This window comes from Phyllopteryx taeniolatus, chromosome 18 (genome assembly GCF_024500385.1).
Source record: "Phyllopteryx taeniolatus isolate TA_2022b chromosome 18, UOR_Ptae_1.2, whole genome shotgun sequence".
NCBI lineage: Eukaryota > Metazoa > Chordata > Actinopteri > Syngnathiformes > Syngnathidae > Phyllopteryx > Phyllopteryx taeniolatus.
In genome coordinates, this window is record NC_084519.1 from 13,635,654 (window position 1) to 13,655,042 (window position 19,389).

The following is a 19,389-nucleotide window of genomic DNA, read 5'->3' on the forward strand; positions in this document are numbered from 1 at the left end:
GTCACACGCACTTACAAACACTTGGGGGCGGGGTCCTTCGGTGCCCCCGATAGGGTCACCTCAACAGGGGGACTTGATCGAAACTACTGGCTGCACGCTTACACAACACTTTGCATGCACGCTTTTGTTTGCCACATTCCATAACAGATACACACGCAGCTCTGCTCGCAAACATACAGATGCACTGTACGTACACACGCGCGGACATATCTGACACTTAGCCACGGTCGCAGTCGCTTTCACACCTCAGCGCTGAACCTTCACCAACCTGATTTTTTTCCTTTTTTGTTCAAATGAATTGTTTTCATCCTGCCTTATAGTCAATCAATCACCTGGACCAGAATAAAAGAACCGGGAGGTCATTCAGAAACCTCAAACATCAGTTAGCAGGATTACACAAAAACTACTTAGTCAACCATGATGCTATATATATATATATATATATATATATATATATATATATATATATTTCCCCCCAACCCAGTTAAATTTTGTCAATCAAATTCAGGCATATTGAGGAGTTGCGTTATCGTTGAAATATACAAGGTGTGTAATTAAAACAAGCACATAACGGCATGAAAGTCTGCTAGCTGAATGCTACGGCCTCGTGGGAGACGTCATAGACGGGCTAACGAATCGCATCGACGTGGCAGTGTTCTCAGCAATGGACATTTGAACACAAACGGGGCAGCAACACATGTAGACAGACAATAGACCATCACTCACAGGCAGATAGTATTCCTTGCCCTCTGCGAAAAATGATTAATATTATTGCAGCAGACGGACTGACACGTACGGGAGTTGTGAAACTCTTCTCGCGGTGGCCCAGTTGCGCACACCAGAAGGAGCTGCAACCAATTAATCAGGATTCTTTACATTCTATTTAGATTGATTGATTGATTGATTGATTGATTGATTGATTGATTGATTGATTGATGGATTTTTGGGCGGCTGCAACGGATGAATGGCATTTTGATTAATTCCACTGGGGAAAGATGATTTGAGACACAGAATGAATGGCACTTGTATCTCTGTACTGCACTGTGCCGCAGTACAATATCATAACATGCTGTACTGTACGTACATTCAAAGATTTCACATAGTATCATATATTATAACGCCACCATTAAAAATAATAGTCTGGACCATAAAAAAAGTAAAATAGGAATCACATAAATACTGGATGAATCACAGTCAGTTCGGCTTGATAGATTCTATTTTTATGTATAAGTAATAAAATCGATATATTTATTTTAAGTAATAAAACTCCAACAACAAAGCAGCGTTAGAGACAAAACACTGAATGGAGTTTGTATGAGTAACAAAAGTGCCCTTTAATTAATTCCGACCGAGCGCAGTTGACAAATAACCTTGAACTGTTGACAAAATAACACGTTCAAGTCCCCCACTGGGGGTCCTTTTGTTCACACTTCACATTGAAGTTGACCCTGACTGCAACACCGTGGAGGAGGCAGTGGGAGGAAGAGGAGGAAGAGGAAGGAGGAGCCGTTTCTTTCCCGATGGACAATTTCCTGAGGAGGTTTCTTTCTCGGCTGCGCCTCATTGTCACCTTTCACGCACGCGATGGAGTGTGAGAGAGAGAGAGAGAGAGAGCGAGAGAGAGTGAGTGAATGAGGACGCGCACTTTTTGGGAGTCCTCCAGGAGAGCCGAGACACTCCTACCAAGAGTGCTCCTCTTCTTTTTTTATTTTATTTGTTATTATTATTATTATTATTTTGTAATTGAAGCATTTCGATTCCTCCGCCACGTGAACTCATCCCCGCAGGTACGTTTGCACGTTGAAATGTTTGCACGTCGTTGCCTTCGAAGCTTGCGTTGACGCATTGAACATTTCACACCGAACTTCGCTAATGCGCGGACTACTTGTCAGTTTTAGTGAAAGATATGACATGATTGGAGCTATTTTGAATGTGTGAAAAGGAAATATGGCTCCCGGCTGGATTAAAAGTACTGTTTCTAGTTCTTAAATAATATATATACTTCCTTTAAAATCGTGTACATTTAAGGAAAATGTTCCAAGTTTCTGGGCAAGTTTATAAACGAGCAGTGACTTAGCTCTTTGTAGGGAACCCATTTTGAATTTCGACTAATTCAAATGATGAATGTATTAATTGATGAATGTATTCATTGAGTCTCACTGTGTGTTATGTTTAATTCGTGATATGATTCCACTGCCTCATTTGAGGTGTGCAGGGTCCATTTTGAACACACACTTAACCAACCAAATATGGTTCCCGGCTTGATTTAAAGAAAAAAATCCTTCATTTCTTATTCTTTAAAAAACAAACAAAAAAAAACAAACAAAAAATAATAATCTATCTTTTTTGTGTTATAGAGGCGAATTAACACGTTGATACACTCACATTAAAATGAGCTCTTTGTAGGGAACCAGTGAGAAAAAGACCTTTTCACCTCTGGCTCTCTTGTTTTTAAAAGAATTGTCGCTATACACTTTGTTGCATTGTGTGAGAAGTCACATGATTTTGCTAGGTGAAAATCTGCGATACAGGGCATATCATTTCTTTTTAGGTTTTCCTCCCACACGCTGTGATCACACTGAAATGTATTAAAATACACTCAAAGTTATTAAAACACACTTTTTAAATCCATTGTAGATTTATGTGAACATTAAAAAAAATACAGCACATTGTAATCCGTGTACATGCATGTGCCTTTAAGAGACCCAATTTACGAGTTTTTCAAGATAAGATTTTTATTTTTATTTTTGCTTTGACTTGTGTGCAAAAATTTGAGATGTAAGCGCAACACAACATCGAGCAGCAACTTGTAAGATTGTGAAAAGTTCTCGGAAAAAAATAGCAAGTGCTCGCTTAATGCTGTTCATTGCCACTCGTGGTCGAAGTTTACTGTCAAACAAACAAAAAAAAGAGCGTTACTCATACTGTGTATTTATAACCACACAACGTTCCCTCACGAAAGTCCGCAACTTTAATGCTACCGCACAATCCAAAACACCACAGACGGGCTAACAAAACTGGCATTGATCTTTTAACCAACAGACATTTGAATACAAACGGTGCAGCAAAACACGTAGACAGACAATATAACAATCCTTACAGGCATATATTCTTTGTCGTCTAATATTACTGCAGATTATTGAACAGTTGTGACCATCTTCTTTGTTTATATCTGAAAGTATATGTTATACTTCCCCCCTGGTGGCCAAGGCGTCCACAGCAGAAGGGGCTGCATAAGGCAGAAACATTTGTCATTTACATTCTATTTAAATGTATATTGCAGTGTGAAATTTGTATTATTAAAAATGTTCTAACTCTTTTTTTGGGCTGGAACGGATTAATGACATTTCCATTCATTTGAATGAGAAATGTTATCATTTGGGAGTGTTTTGAGTTACAAGCGTGGTCACTATTAAACTTGTAAGTTAAGGCACCACTGAATACCGTAAGGACAGGATGGCGCCGAAAAACATTTTCCAGCTTCTGCGATCTCCGACAGTCATGATCCAGAGGAAGGAGGTGGTGCTGTCCACCCTGAGAGAGCTTCAGGAGGCCACGGAGAGCTCGGGCCTGGACGCGCTGGTCCTGAAAGCCCTGGAGGTGGACCGGCTCCTGGCTCCCTTCCCGCTGCCGCGCCTGCCCTGCCGGAGCTTCCCCGAGTGGGCCGGCGTGGACGACGTCGCCCGGGGCCTGTACCCGCGGGACGCCCCTGCCGACCTCGTGCCGCTGCGCTGCAAAGGAAAGGGCAACTTGCTGTTCGCCGCCGCGAGCATGCTGCTGTTGGGCAACAGTGGGCTGAGCTTGGAGTTACAGGTGAGGGTCCATTAGTAGCTTTCCATCGAGTTTGACGCATACTGTACCAATTTTGGGTTCCGAGTGTAAGGGGAAAAATTAGGGTAAAATGCCATTATTTGATCTAATTACCATTAATTAACCAATGATTTGATCAAAAAGTATACGTAAAATTGTTAATTTTACTAATTAAATGTAAATCATAACATTAACACACTCTAAATAAAAAAATTGAGATAATGGAATAAATATATTTTAACAAAACAGTAACTGTTATTTTAATAATAAATAATAATTAATGCTGATTTGTATTTTATTGTATTAGTTATAATTTTATCATAATTTATTAAACAATTATATAATGGTTTATCTTACCGATAATCATTTATTCTATTAGTTATGATACTGTATGTCAATTAACAAATTATTGAATGAAAAACATGAATATTTTAAAATTTCAATTTGAGGAAAACACTGTGAAAATAAAGTAGCTAATGAAATTGTTTATTTTGATGCTCTCATTTTTATTTATTAAAATGCAAAAAATGTTAAATATTATTATTATTATAAGGTTATTTTACCAATATATTTCTTTATTTTATATTTTTACAATGAATCTATTCAGCAATTGTTGAATGAGATAAATGATTAAAATAAACACAAATGAATACATTTTATTTAACCACTTTTAGTAATAACAGCAAAGTGAATGCAACAAATATTACAGGACTGTAACTGCTCATTGGGCTGGATTAAACAACGGAGCGGGTCGCCTATGGCCCGCGGGCCATACTTTGCCCACCCCTGAGCGATCTGTCTTGAGCTGTGATTTTTACACCACCAGGTGAGGACGGTTGTGGAAATGGTCCTGTGGAAGAGGTACTACCTGTCCGGGATGATCGACTCCAAGATGATGCTCCAGGCGGTCCGCTTCAGCCTCTGCGCCGAGGAGTCCGAGGCCACGCTCAACCTGTCGGTGAGCGTCCTGGAGGCCATCTTCGACGCCGACGTCAAGGCCTCGTGCTTCCCCGACTCGTATGCCAACATGTGGCACGTGTACGCGCTGGCGTCTGTGCTTCAGGTGAACATATACTCCGTCTACCCCATGTTCAACCACAAGATCCGATCCTACTTTAACCGAGTCATCCGGCCCAGGACTTGGCCCAAAGAGCGCGAGCCTCAAACCTTCCACATCATGTGGTCCGGCGAGTTGCAAGCCGAGACTTTGTTCCGACCCGATCACTTCGTGGCGCTGGTCCACGTGAGCGACTTTGCTTCGAAGAGCGAGGAGCCCATCAACCAAGACTCCCAATTCTCCTATCCCAGTCTGAAGGACAAGTACAACATCACAAAGAGGACCTTCTACCGCTGGAAGAGGCAGTCTCAGGAGCACTGTAAGAAGTCCACAGCCCGCTACGAGGCCAAGTACTTCCTGCAGGCGTGCTATCTGGAAGGGAAGCTCATCCCGCTGCACCAATTCAAAGAGTTCTTCCCAGAAATCTCCAGGTCTTCCTACTACAACTGGAAGCAGGAGCTCCTGAAGTCGGGCGGAACCTTCTCCACGTCGTCGTCCACGGGAGAGATAAGTCCCGGCGAGAGCACGGAGCAGGAAGCCTGGTCCTCGCCTGAACTCAGACAGGACGAGTCAGACCAACAAGACAGCGTGGCCGGCATGTTCCAGCTCAGCTTGGGGCCTCTGGATCTGGAGCGGGCCCAGAGTGTCGCCCACATGCAGCAAGCCAAACGCTGCTTGCAGAACTGCATAGCCACCAATGCCTCATTTCCCTTCAGGCTCTTCAAGCGCAACTTCCCAGGCATCTCCAGGTCTACCTACTACAACTGGAGGAGGGAGGCCCTGCTGTTCAACGGAGGCTACAAAGCCAGCAGCTCGGACAGCTCGGACGCCGACAAGAGCCAAAGTCCTAAAAGCATCTCTCTGGTGTTGCAGAACATCGGGGAAGCAGCTCCATGGACCAAGATCTGCAGGCGTAAGCACAGAAGTTTCCAGCTGGCGTACATGAGTAAGAAACAACTCCGAGAGGTCGCCAAGCTGCTGGTCCAGAAGTCCAAATTGTCCTTGAGCAAGTTCAAGCTCAGGTTCCCGACTTTGTCCCTCTGCTTCTTCTGGCTGTGGCGTAGCGGCAACAAAAAGAGGATGGTGACCGAGGTCAACGCCCCTGAAGTCGAGGAAAGGCCGATGGCCATCGTCAACATCGTAGACAACCACAAGGCGCTCCCGCCCGCAGAGATCCCCGCGTACGTTGCCGGCCCCGGCGCGGCACATCCCAAGCACAGCCTGGCGGTCTCATTGCCGGACAGGCAGAGGCTGGCCGTGGACGTCGTGGCTCTGGCCAACTTTAAAGCCAAGGCCAAGCTGTTTCTGCAGCAGCGCTTCGAGGAGAAGTCCTTCCCCACGTTCAAGGAGTTCCGTTCCTACTTTCCCTTCACCCCGCGCTCCACCTATTATATGTGGAAGCGGGCTCTGCACCACGGGGTGTCGCTGGTTCACGGCTGAAGCCTGGCACATCCCCGCAGTTGGAAAATTTGCACAGGTGTGAGACTGTGAGTGAGTCGCGGGCGTGTTGAAGCCCCGCAGGCAAAAGGCAGTTCAAAGCTTGGACTCCCTGCTAAGCATCGTACCGGGCACCCTTTTCTTTTATTGTTGCATATCATGTGGACTGTTTGTATGAGCTAGGGTTCTTATTACAGTTTTTTACTTCACCCATTTTTATGCCTTTTTTTGCTGAGTAATCAACACTATAGAGACTTGCACCAAAGACCAACACACTGTGAATGTACCATTTTGATCAAAAATGCACCTTTGTGGTTATTCCAAAGACGCCTGAATGTAAGTGAATATATTTTTTTGACAATTGCTCATTTCAAGACTACCTATTCCCATTTGCCTTTCATAAGCTGCTTTTTTTTTGTACGTGCAGTGTTACATTTGTGCTCACCTCATGTAAAAATAAAAAGTGCCGCAGACTTTTTGTATTTATTTCCCGTCAGTGGCTGAAGGCAAACGTTGCTGTAAGCTTGTAAAATAAATAACTGCACCAACATCAGCAATTTTGCTTCGGTTTAGAGCGGACCACTTTTTTTCCCCTGCAAAACTGGACCTGAAGGTCTCCATGGCTTTAGAGCAGGACCACTCTCCATGCATGTGACGTGCAAATGCTCATCTTTTAACAATAGCCGGTCAGGGGTTTTGTGTGTTTTTCCCCTCTTCTGTGCAGCTTATTGTGCTCATGCTAATGGAGGTAATGGTCAAGGGTGGGGGGTGTGGGGGTCTTAATTGTATGCGAGGGGGATCAAGGTGGTAGAGATAAGACTCGAGAGGTTGTTTTTTGTGAGGGGGGTTCAAGAAATGTAGAGAACGGGCGGGGATTGTCTCAGACGCTTTGATCAAGTGATACCACCACTCACTCGTAAAGTGTAAAAGTAAATCGTTTGATAGGTGGAAGTCAAAATTTACATCCCCTCAATCTGATTACATTTATTTCAGAGTCAAAACGGTAAGATATCACCAACATCATAAACACTTTGTTAAATGAATATGAAACTAGAGCATTATTGTCTTTGTGAAGGCTTTTACAGTTCTTGTATCGGATCTCCTTAAGGCCAATGGGCCAGTGGTCTGAGACCTTAAAGATTGTCAATTCTAATAACATTCGCAGTTCCATTTTTGTTGCATAGACAGAAAAAGATCTTAAAAATGAAAAGACAAAGTGCCTGTTTATATCCCCGAAATTTAGGCCAATATGCATAACATTCTTCAGGAATAAGAACTATTTGATGTCATAAGTGAGTCTAAATGTTCTCTCTTTTAGGGGCTTTACTACAGTGACAATTACTTTTAGTTTTGGTTGATGAGAATGTCCTGGTAAGATTCAATAAATAAATAACACATTTATGATATGACTGGAATGCTTAACAAAGGGGTGAAAATTTCTGGTGAATTTGCACAAATTTGACACGGGAAGTTTGGCTGAAGACTATGGGAAATATTAAAAGTGAGCTGCTTTTCACCTTAATGAGAAAATATGTTTACAAAATAAAAATGTTTATTCGGTGCTGTAATCAACTATTTCGTTAAACATGAATACTGAAAATATTAAATTTCCTACCCTGCCAATGATGCTATCATGCAATGTATTTTATGAGTGAACGTCCAGTGCCAAAGTGCACCAAATTAGGTGGCTTGAATCAAGTTCATGCTTTGTTTTTTTTACGTTTTGAACATCAAGAAATTTTTTTTTAACCAATTGCTACGAATTCCCCCCCCAAAATAAGTATATTTTGATCTGCATGTTATTTCTCTTGCACAAACAGAATATTGATGTGTTTTGTCTGAAGCAAGTTTTATTTGAGGAAAGCGACCTTGGCGAGCACATTTTTAAGTGTTGTGAGCAGTCGGCTGCATGGTGTGGAATTAATGAGGGTTGGAAGGTCTTTAGTATATGTGTGTGTTTACAACAGAGTGGCTAGCGACTGTTTATTTGTGTATAAAAGAGCCTTGATAGGGCTCCTAATTAAAGTCTTGATTGGATAAAGTGGTGCTAACGTGTGATAACAAAAGAGCAGCTTTTGGCTTGTCTTTCAAAGTAGTTAATCATCTTTTAATCAGTGGAGGCTTGAGATCCTCGCATTTAATAAGGGACAACACATGTAACTACACTTTTTATCCACTAGATAGCAGTAGTGTGCTTTTCACAAGACTGCATGATTTAGGCTGGAAAAGGCTGCAAAATTATTTTTGGGCAAAGCTTATTTAAATAAGACTTATAAAGTATGGTATTTTTGTTTTTTTCAATACAGTAAAATGTACAATACCGCCTCGGGGAAAAAATGCTTAGTCGCTTGTAATGACAAAACAGCTAATTGCTCCATTTTGGTTGCCGGAAGTGGCACGCTGGGCGGCAACTGAGCAGGACAAGGCAGTTCGAGTTAATAACCGACTGTAAAGTGTAAATTGTAAACTTTTGGGGGTCAGTCCCTATTTACTGTACATGTATCCATATTTTTCTTGAGGGTACAGAGGAGTACTGAGGCAGTATAACTGTGTAAATGTCTTGTCCGTCAACAAACACAGTGCAGCTTTGCCTCTGGCTCGGGGAGCTTACAGCTAGCGCTATGCTACTGACAGCACGTCAAATTGTTAATTTGTATGAAAACAGCATCATGCCACCATGGGCATCAGTGCAGCATGGGAAAAAAAACAGTGTGGTGCTATTGCAACCTCCAACTTCTTGTTGTTTATGCAGTTTTTTTTGCAGTTCAATTATTATTATTTTTTTTTAAAATAGCATGTTGGTCTGTATGCAAAACAAACCACAATTCTTGTGACCACAGCTCGTCCAGTTTCCAGACTGCCGCAAGCGGCTTGCGACAGAACATAGTTGGAGCTGGGTTTCCCAAAAAATAAAAATAAAAACACGTTGCGGCTATTTCTTTGGGGATTACAGGAAGGCTTTATGTCAACACAAAAATGGCAACAAAAGTGTGCTTGTGTTGCAAAAACGAGTGAGTTGTCAACAAAGCCATTTTTCTGCTCCGTGATACGGAGGGCAGAGCATTGAGTTAAAGTGTATTGATAATGGAAATAAACTAACCCCGCATTGTGCATAACATGTACAAATTGTGTCTCAGAGGACTGAATCATAGCACTGTCACTTGCAATCAAGTGTGTAATGTTTCACAAAAAGCCAAAGGGAGTTCTAAACTAGTGGGTCTGATTGCATTTGTTCATCTGCCTTCTGTAAAAGGTCCTGTCTGGGGATTTGGACTGTTGCATTGTTGATTTCTCAGAACAAGTGGAACTGAAAGAAAAAAGGCTACACACGTGCACGTGTGGATTTAATGGATGTAACATACAGCCGCATGAGCTGTAGTGAATGCGCATGAAATCACTCGTTTGTGTTTTCCGCTCACATTTACAGCTGTGTCTAAATTGAATGAAGAACTATACACCCAAAGGTATTAGGTACGTGCGCACAACCTGAAGCGGATTTACAACAGCGGAACCTCTCCATGGAGGCCGTGCACAGTGTTTCCAAACATAATGGTGAGTCAAGGCACATATTTTACATTGGGGGGAAAAAAAACAAACAAACAAAAAAAACATTGCACACCAAAAAACTAAGATGTCACAAAAAGGGTTACACGTTGAATCCGCCATCTAGTTACATTTGTTCAGCCTGTCAATACGTCGCTGGCATAGATAGTTTAACAGATACAATACAGTGGTGTCTTGAGAAAGCCAACTTACGCATTTTTGCAGGTACGAGCTGTCGTTTTGCAGATTTTTTTTGCTTTGACTTTTGACATGAGCAAACATTTTAGATATGAGAGCTGTATTGTGGCGGTGAACGCAACTCTTTTCACAACAAGCAGCCGTTTGGCAGCAATTCTTCACAAAAAAGAGGCTTCAAGCTCTTTAATGCCACTCCCAGTTAAGGTTTACCGTCAAACTAAACATCAAACAAACAGAATTGCACATTGTGTATTTAAAAAGAACTAACTTTGCCTTTTGCTAGCTCAATGCTATTGCAGAATGCAAAATGCCATAGATGGGCTAACAATTAGCATCGATAGTCGTTACATGTAGACAGACAAAGTAATACTCAAAAGGATATATTCTTTACCCTCTGCAAAAAACAAACAAAAAAAACAACTTGTGTAAATTAGTTACTTAAAGGAGATGTGAAACTCTTATTTGTCTGCATGACTGTATTATACTGCCGCCCGGTGGCCAAATCTGCACACACCAGGAGGAGCGGCAATGAATTAGTTATGATGCACAAACTGTTTCTAATTATTTACATTTGATTTCATTATTACTATATGCTTTTATAAAATAAAATATAGAGTGCTATTTTCATCACAGTCTGGTTTGGTGCTGCTACAAAAAAGGACAAACTCCGACTGCAACGGACAATCAAAACTGCTGAAACGGAGAAAGGTACGATTGTGTCGGGATTCTCCCGCAACGACGATTCTGATTGGCCGGGGCGTCGTCCAGCGCCGCTTCGGCTAGCGCAGAACACACACGCTCGGCTGATAATGACTAATGGCTTCGATACTCTCCTGACGGATAAGGCTCGTTTCCGATCGGACGTGCTACCCGACTAGCGGGATTGGGACGCTCATCTGTTGCGCGGCCTCTGCACTTTTGTCTCCGGAGCTAATAAATCAAACCGGAGTGAAGTTGCGGCCCACCTGGGGGAAAGTTCCATTTAATTTACACCTAATGAAAACAAAGCGTCGTGTTGTCCTCTGTCCTCCTGGACGCAACTATAGGAACACCTACGACATCTCATGCCATCCAATACATCAACTGATTCAAACGTTCCGATTCTTCAATGATAATTCAAAAGTGTCATTGTTTTTATGTGAAATTGTCTTCCACATTCAACCTTCTTTTTTTTCTTCCATTTTTTAACTTTCAACTGGTGTTTTGGAAGAGGTGGTTAGCACGTCAACCTCATTGTTTTGAGGTTGGGGAGTTTGTCTTCGGCTCTGGCCTTGTATGTTTTCCCGTTTTCTCGTGCAGTCCCCAAAAAGTTGAACTCCAACTATAACTGGCTTCAACTGATAGTACTTATTGTGCTCATTTCTTTAGAAATTCAGTCAAAAAACAGTTGAAATACAACAACATATTGCAAAACTTGGAACAAGATGTCCATATAGAATTCCCCAAACACAAATTATTGTTTTTCCCCCATTGTTTTCCTGGAGGTTCGCCATCAAACACAAACGTTTCCGCTCATTTGGTTTGTTTTCCCATTCCATACTATTCTAATCTAGCCTGGTCTTTGTTTACTCGAAGAACGTGTGATCTGTTTGTGCCGCGTATGCCTCAAGGCATCGCTGCATTTCAAATGACATCGCAGAAGGAGGGGGGAAAAGGTATCAGGAGACGTTCCAGTAATAAACTTTGCATATAAAATCTGTCATTTCTCAAAGTTTAGAGTGATCATAGACACGAGTGTATGAAAGATAAATGAAATAATACAAAGTAAATATCAAAAACTCACTCTTTAAACGCCCTGCCTCGCTATACAAGCATTGGCTTATACATACAGTAGCACAAACGACTAAAATCTAAAGCAAAATCTGAATCTAAAGAATAGCATTGTACCATACAATACCACAAATAGCAAAAAAAAAAAACAGTCAAACTATGCTGTACCGTACTATAACAGTCCCTATCATAGCATAGCACCGACTAGCACAAACTGACTTAGCGTAGCCTAGCTTAGTACCATACCAAACAATTCTACACTACACCGCACCACACTGTGTTAGGCCTTACCTTAACAGTCCCTATGATAGCATAGCACAAACTGACTTAGCATTGCCTAGCTTGGTACCATACCAAACGATACCAGACCAAACAATTCTGCACTACACCACACCACAATGTGTTATGCCTTACCATAACAGTCCCTATCGTAGAATGGCACAAACTAGCACAACCTGACTTAGCCTAGCAACGAATTGACATACCATACCTAATCAGAACATACTGTTCTATTCCGTACCAAACGACCACAGCATATCATACTATCACTGACTAAACAATGACAGTAGCACAGCATAACAACAATATAACTGAACCATTCCATATTGGAGCAGTATTTAATGTAACATAATACAAATGCTAATATCAGGCATTAGTATGACATAGCATGTCTCAGCAATATAGCATAGCTTAGCATATCACAGTAATCAATGCTTTGTATTGTATGCTTAAATGTACATAATACCCTTACATATTTCTCATGCAGTCCAAAGGATTTAGTTATTTTATTATTATTTTTAATGGTGGAAAATGTTTCACTGGATCATTCAAGCCAAAATTCACATCCAATCGAAATATAATGGATGAATTGATGAATACCCTCAACAGCTGCGTGCACATACTCTGGAAAGTGTTAGGCACCCCCGGGGCCCCAACTCGTCTCGCTAATTGCACATTTCATATTCAAGCAATGCTAAATGCAGACGCACGCTCCAGCTAAAGAGAAGCGTTCTGTAAGACACAGTTCATAAAAGATCAAGAAAGCCACTTGAATATTTCATGTTCATCTTCTTCAGCCGGCGGAAAGTGACTCAGCACGAGCAGCTCGTGTTTATTTCCTCGCAAACTGCAAACTAACACACGTCGGTTTTATTTTGTGGGGGAAATCTATGAGAGTGAGATTAATATCTTTACGACTTCAAGACAATTTTGACGTGTGTAGCTCCCTTGTAGGTCGATACATCGATCCCAGATTTGACAGAGTGCTCGGATGCACTGGCGGGGAATCAATGGTGTCGCCAATTTGCATTCACAAAGTAGCTTCTTGTTAGAAAACAATTCAAGAGCAGGATTTAGTCCTATGTTCCCCCACACTCGGTGGCACCGCAAATGCACTCTATCAAAAAAGTAGCAGACAAAGACGCAGCGAGAGACCCCCCCGAGGCGTCAATACTTGTTCCCTAAACCTGAACCACGACAGCGCATCAGGCTGCTCTAATTGGCAATCAATGTGCGTGCCTAGAAAAGCTGCTTTTCCATCTTTTGCTTTTGTGTGATCGTGTTTGCGAGCGAGGCACAACGACAAATGAGGATGTTATCCAGCCTCTGATGCAAACAAAATAATGAATGTCACAATGTCACGAACAAGTGCCGCTCTTAAATGGAGCCGCGCCATCTAGCCCAAAAGTGGGCGGTTTGGATCCGCCCTGCATGACATGTGGCCTTTCATCTGATGCAAATGCAGAATTAAGTACAGGGTTTGTCGAATAAGGCGCCGCAACGAGTGTGTTTCCATTTCAAAAAAAATTGTCATTCCTCAAAGTTCATTATAAGAGCACAAACTAGCACAACCTGACTTTGCTTTGCGTAGCACCGTACCGTACACAATATCATACGATAACAAACATTACCACATTATACAATACCAAAATGTGCTGTGCCATACTATAATATCCTTATGAAAGCAAAGCAAAAACTAGCACAACCTGACTTAACATTGCCTAGCATAGTACCATACGGTACGATACCATACCAAATACTACTTCACTATTGGGGGGATAGGAAACAAACCCTGCCTCAAACAGCGGAAAACCATAACTAAATGACGTCCCCCCTCAGAATGTTTAGGACTGACGATATTAACAGTTTAAACCGGAAATATACCACAAACTATGATCCCAAACCGCTATAACAACATTTCAAACTCATCATAAAATATTATCCTGGGCTTACAGATGCTTGAGCTTTTTAAAAGCCACTCAGCAGAGCAAAAACATACACACTGGGCAATGATGCTCCATAACCTCCGCGAGCAACCCTGGCTACACATAGATCCTCCCGAACATAAAAAGGTCTGAAACAGTCGAGATGTATCACTTCACTTCCTTGACACTAATTACGACTTTCCTATTAGCCAGCTTTGGCCCAATACATTGAGTTTTTCAGCAAACAGCCGAGAAATGTATCTGATGACAAAAATAATTGCGTCGCACTTAACACAATCACTGCCATTGACGGCTTTAGAAGTCAAATATCCATGTTAACTGGGAAGGCTGGCAGTGAATGAGTTAAGAGACAGAGGCGCGCTTTTTATCCCAAAAATGGCCGGTTTGGATTTGCCCAGCGTGACATTCAGCGTTTAATCTGATGCAAACCCGAAATACAATGCAGGGGTTGTCGAAAAGGTGCCACGGCAAGTTTAACTGCCTCGGTTTCTAATGAAACACTTTCACGAGGGGTCACGCTGTGAATCGGGAAATAAACCGCTACGATCTGACCGACACTCGTCGAAAAACCAGAGAGCGAATGAAGTCGCAAAAGCCTCGAGATGAGATGTCGGCGGGTTTAACGGAGCCGCGCATCTGGAGCGGAGCGTCGGGGGTCCCGAGTGCGCGGCTTTGGAGCATCACGCCGCCTCCTCCTCAAAGCCAATGTGATGCTAATAGCGCCGAGTTAACCCCGCAGGCGGCCACCTGTATCATCTCTTCTAATACCTTCGCCACCCACGGGTTGTTTACTGAGGCCATTTTTGCATGAGTTATTCCTCCGCATATCCAAGTAAAATTGAGGAAAATATGCACTCTGCAGTCACTCCAAATGGTGTGGAAACGCTGGAGAGTCCTTTGAGCTAAATTTACATTCACAGGCCACATTAAACCTTTTAGTGTCATTCTCTTTGTCCACTCGCGGTGAAATAAAAATGTTAAAGTCATTTCAATGGTAGGGATGATGACTGACCCTCTTAGCTAACACATAAAATAATCCAAACAGTCAAATTTCGAGGCACGGTTTGACTTCATTTTTGTTCCTAAAATGGTACGCACCCTATAATGTTAATTACGAGACCAAGGTAACTTGTTCATATATTTCAATGGACTCAAAAACTTTGTATCGTTGAAGGATTATAAAATAATTTAAAAAAAGGATACCTAAATTTCGGAAAGTATGGTTAAAATATGACTAAATGTGTAATATTACAAGACTCAATGTTGTAACTTTCCAACAATTAAGGCATAGTTATTGGACAACATAAGCTGTAAAATTAAAAGAATGAAATCAAATTGTATATTTTGTGAATTTCCAGAAAAAAAGAGTAATACTATGAGAATAAAGCCAAAATGTTAATGTCATCAAGTTGTATTTTGAGAATAAATCAGATTATGACAGCAATAAAGTCATACCTGTTCAAGAATACAAAATAAAACATTATGAGACAGAAGTCATTTTCTTTTCTTTTTAACAGTTGGAATGTTTTATTATTTTAGAAAAGTTATAACATTATTAGAATGAAGTCATAATGTTTGTAAAAAAAAGTTGTGTTTTTAGAGAATGGAAATCAGAATATTTCGCGCGAAGGAAGTGTAAAATTACAAAACTGAAGTCATTTAACACTTCAAATTCAGAAATTTACGAGAATAAAATCCTACTTTTTTTTTTAAAGACGCTCAATTGTAACACTATGAGAATAAAGTTGTAATGCAAACAGAAAAGTCTTTTTTTCTGGAACAAAAGTCAGAATACGACAAAAATAATGTCTTTATTGTTAGTTTTTTTGTTGTGAATGAAGTGAATTTATTTTTCTTTAGTTTTCTTTAGATGACGGTCAGAGTATGACAAAAGGAACTGATTTTATTTAATCTTATTTATATTTAGAAAAGCTGTATTTTTCCTTTTAGTCATAGTATTACGAGAACAAAATCTTTTTTTTTCGTATTTTTTGAGACGCAATCTTGTCATGAATTATATAATTATTTTTTATTGTTTTAGAACAATATTATGAGAATAAAGTCCTGCTTTTTTACTTGGTTTTCAAGACGCAACCATAGTATTACAGAGAATGAAGTCGGAATTTTGAGTCTCAAAATTCCGATCATCAGGTGCTCCCAATAATTGTTTCTCTTCACTCATGAATGCATTTTGCGCTCGGAATCATCTCAACGCTGTCGTTTATTTCCAAATGGACACATTCCTGCCGCTGCTGTCTAACACTGGACAGAACCGGAAAGTGGAAAAAAACGGAAGGTCGCGCGATAATCATCCCAACATCTGCGCATCCTCGACAGCTCACGTCCAAAACGCACGGCTGGCGCCTTTTGGCAGTTACCTAGGTAACGCATCTTCTATCAGCAGACTTGGAAAAGGATTTCTCCCTAGAAAGAGTCAAGTTGTGCCTCGCGGTCATCCTCCTGGAAAAGTCAGCCGCCGATTCGAGGAGACCAAAAGTGCCTTTTACTGTCATTTACAGTATATTCAACGCTCGTTTAGTGGCGATAACCACATGTCGGTTGTTACCTTTTTTAAACAAATAGCTTGCAAGTGTCGGCTCAGACTTTAATGCTATCAAAACAAGTGTACGAGACACGACGCCAGGAATTGATCAAACAATTGCGGAATGGCTCGCTTCTCCGAATCTGTTGCATTGTTCATGCTCCCTGGTTCACGTGTTCCTTAAAGGTCCCCAGGATCTCAACCAATCAATCAATCAATCAAAATATCTACCGTGTTGAACGTGCACTCAAAGGTTTAAAGAAGGTCACCTTAAGTTCACCTGTAAAGGTCATAGTACATTTTCCCCCAGAAATTTCATCCAAAAGCCAAATATTTATAACTTTTAGTTAGTGTAGAATCGAAATATTTCAGTATATTTCTATTCTGACATTTATTTTCCTTTTTTACAATTGTACCGAATCATATATAGTCTATATATGTAAAGCTATAGTTTTGAAAATAGATAGCGACTTTGACATAATTAAAGGTCTGAGCTTGTCCCTGGTGAACGAATGCTAATTGCTGGTGCAGACTGCAAGTAGCAAACACAAACAGCAGATGGCTCACGCCGGGAGATGATTTATAACGCTGTCGCTTACAAGGGCCGACATCGCATCTGCATGCACAACATTGTTCGCTTCAAAACATCCGACGCCCCGCTTTTGTAACGAATCAGATCTCATCAGCTGATACAGAAGCTAACGTTTTCCCTGTAATCAAAGTCTCGGCCCACCACGTCCTAAGCGCTCATCTGTCCGTATACATGGAACGCCACTGGGACAATTACAGCGAGACGCTGACAAGAAAATGTAATTATAATGTCATTAAATGCTAATTAAAAATGTAAAAAAACGTCGTAATCCCGGCGGGGCTGCTGACTCCTCACTTGCCATTTGCCAGCTCAGTGGTCTACGTCAGGGTTCCCCAACCTTCTTTGCACCGCGGACCGGTTAGGAGTCGGCATTTTTCTCACGGACCGGCTGTGGTGGCGTGCATATATATATTATATTTGCATAAAATTCCACTTTATTTATAAAAAAATTTCATGTAATATTCAGATTTCGTTTTCATAAACTATGACTTAATTCTCTTGATATTTTGATGCTATTATTACAATATCGCAAAGTATTTCTGGTAAAACTCATACATTTCTCACGCACTATACCACAAACCTTGTAAAATTCAGACTTAATTGTCCTAATATTTTGATGTTATTCTTGAACTAGTACAACTTATTTTAAAGAATTATTATTTTTTTTCCACGTAACATTGCAGCTTTTAAAAAAAAAAAAAAAAAGTATAACTGAATGTTTCTATTTTTTGGACGACGGGATGTTTTTCTCATGCAATACTTTGACCTTTTTTTCCATAAAACTTTAAATTAATTCTCCAAATATTTTGCTGTTATTCTCTTAAAATGACACGGTTTTTAGGCAATAATAAGAGCTTTTGCTCTTTAAATTACATGTTTTTTTTCCCCCACGTAAAATTCCGACAACTCGCCTAAATATTTTGACGTTATTCTAGTAAAATAAAATAAAAAATTCACGTAACAAGTAATTATTCAAACTTTTTCTCGTCAAACTCTGACCAAATTCTCTTAATTTTGTATTTTGAGCAAATTTCCTGACTATGAATTCAAAGACTTAGCACCGCTCCATCGGAACGTCCCCCGGGCGTTATTAGATGAAATGCTGAGATTGTATCGAAGCAATTATTTGAGCATAGGGAGAATTGTTGAGGGAGCTAAATGACATTTGGGCTATTTTGCATTGAAATGAGATCCCGCAGAGCATCTTCAATCATTCAAACAAAACAGATTACGCATGTACAATACAGCCTCCTAAATCAAGAAATTCTCAAAAGAATTTATCTCTGCTGCTTCTTCGACCTCTTCCTGTGAGGAGAAATTGAGAGAGAAGCAAATCCCATCACTTCCCTCCATTCCCCTGATTAATTAGTTCCGAGTTATCCGTGAAAGTAATACGCCGATAAGGGCCCAAACATACACTCGAGCTAATTACTGACGTGTTGCCGGCGAACTCATCAGCAGCACAAAAGCGTGTTAAGGTTGCTTATGATTATACCATTGCTTGTTTTGGCCGGACGCACCCTGATGGTGATGTTAGCGCGGAGGATGAAGATACGATAGCTGAAGTTTAGTTGCACCTTGAGGAAATGGATGTGTGAGCTAGAAAACCATGTTTATCAACCAATCAACAAGTTGCAGTGTGTCTAGTTTTACCCTTTTGGTACTGCATCACCACGGTGGGTAACCCAACCGAAGAAAAAGGGGCCAAAAAAGTGGTAAGTCGTGGCTATAAATAACATTTAGAAGACCACTTGGCAGAGAGAGAGCATCCCGCTTTAAGAAGTGCTTGAAAGATGATTTCAATTGCAGTGAGCTCTCCACATTGTAACATTATCATTTTTTTTCAAAACAAAAAAAAATATTTAGTTTGTCATTTTAAAAGAGCTCGAAAAACAATCGTAAAATTGTGAGTGGAAAATACAAAAGATAGGAAGGAACATAGGCCTAATACAGTCTTAATTTCACGATATATTTTGGGAAATATTATGGGAATAAGTCATGGTTTTACGTGAAGAATATTGTAATCATGTGAAAAAAAGTGTACAAATATTAGGACAATCAAGTGGTAATTTTATGAAAAAAATTAATATTACATGGAAAAAGAAGGAAAGATTGTTATGCTGCAAAACAAGCACAGGCGGATGCACTTGATTTTCAAAATAAAACTTCTTTCAGACTCTGATGAGCAATAAAATATTATTTGTTCAATCACTGT

The 19,389-nt window shown here is 40.7% G+C and overlaps 1 protein-coding gene and 1 long non-coding RNA gene across 5 annotated transcripts in view; one reads left to right on the forward strand and one right to left on the reverse strand.

Annotated features, from left to right (window-relative positions):
- The window catches only part of LOC133468002 (uncharacterized), a 104,230-nt gene that overhangs the window by 4,710 nt on the left and 80,131 nt on the right, over positions 1 to 19,389 (reverse strand). The window lies entirely within an intron of this gene.
- Positions 3,030 to 6,928, forward strand: vrtn (vertebrae development associated). Its single transcript, XM_061754121.1, has 2 exons — positions 3,030 to 3,813; positions 4,637 to 6,928. The coding sequence occupies exons 1-2, from the start codon at positions 3,457 to 3,459 to the stop codon at positions 6,305 to 6,307; spliced, it is 2,028 nt and encodes a 675-aa protein (XP_061610105.1). The 5' UTR covers positions 3,030 to 3,456; the 3' UTR covers positions 6,308 to 6,928.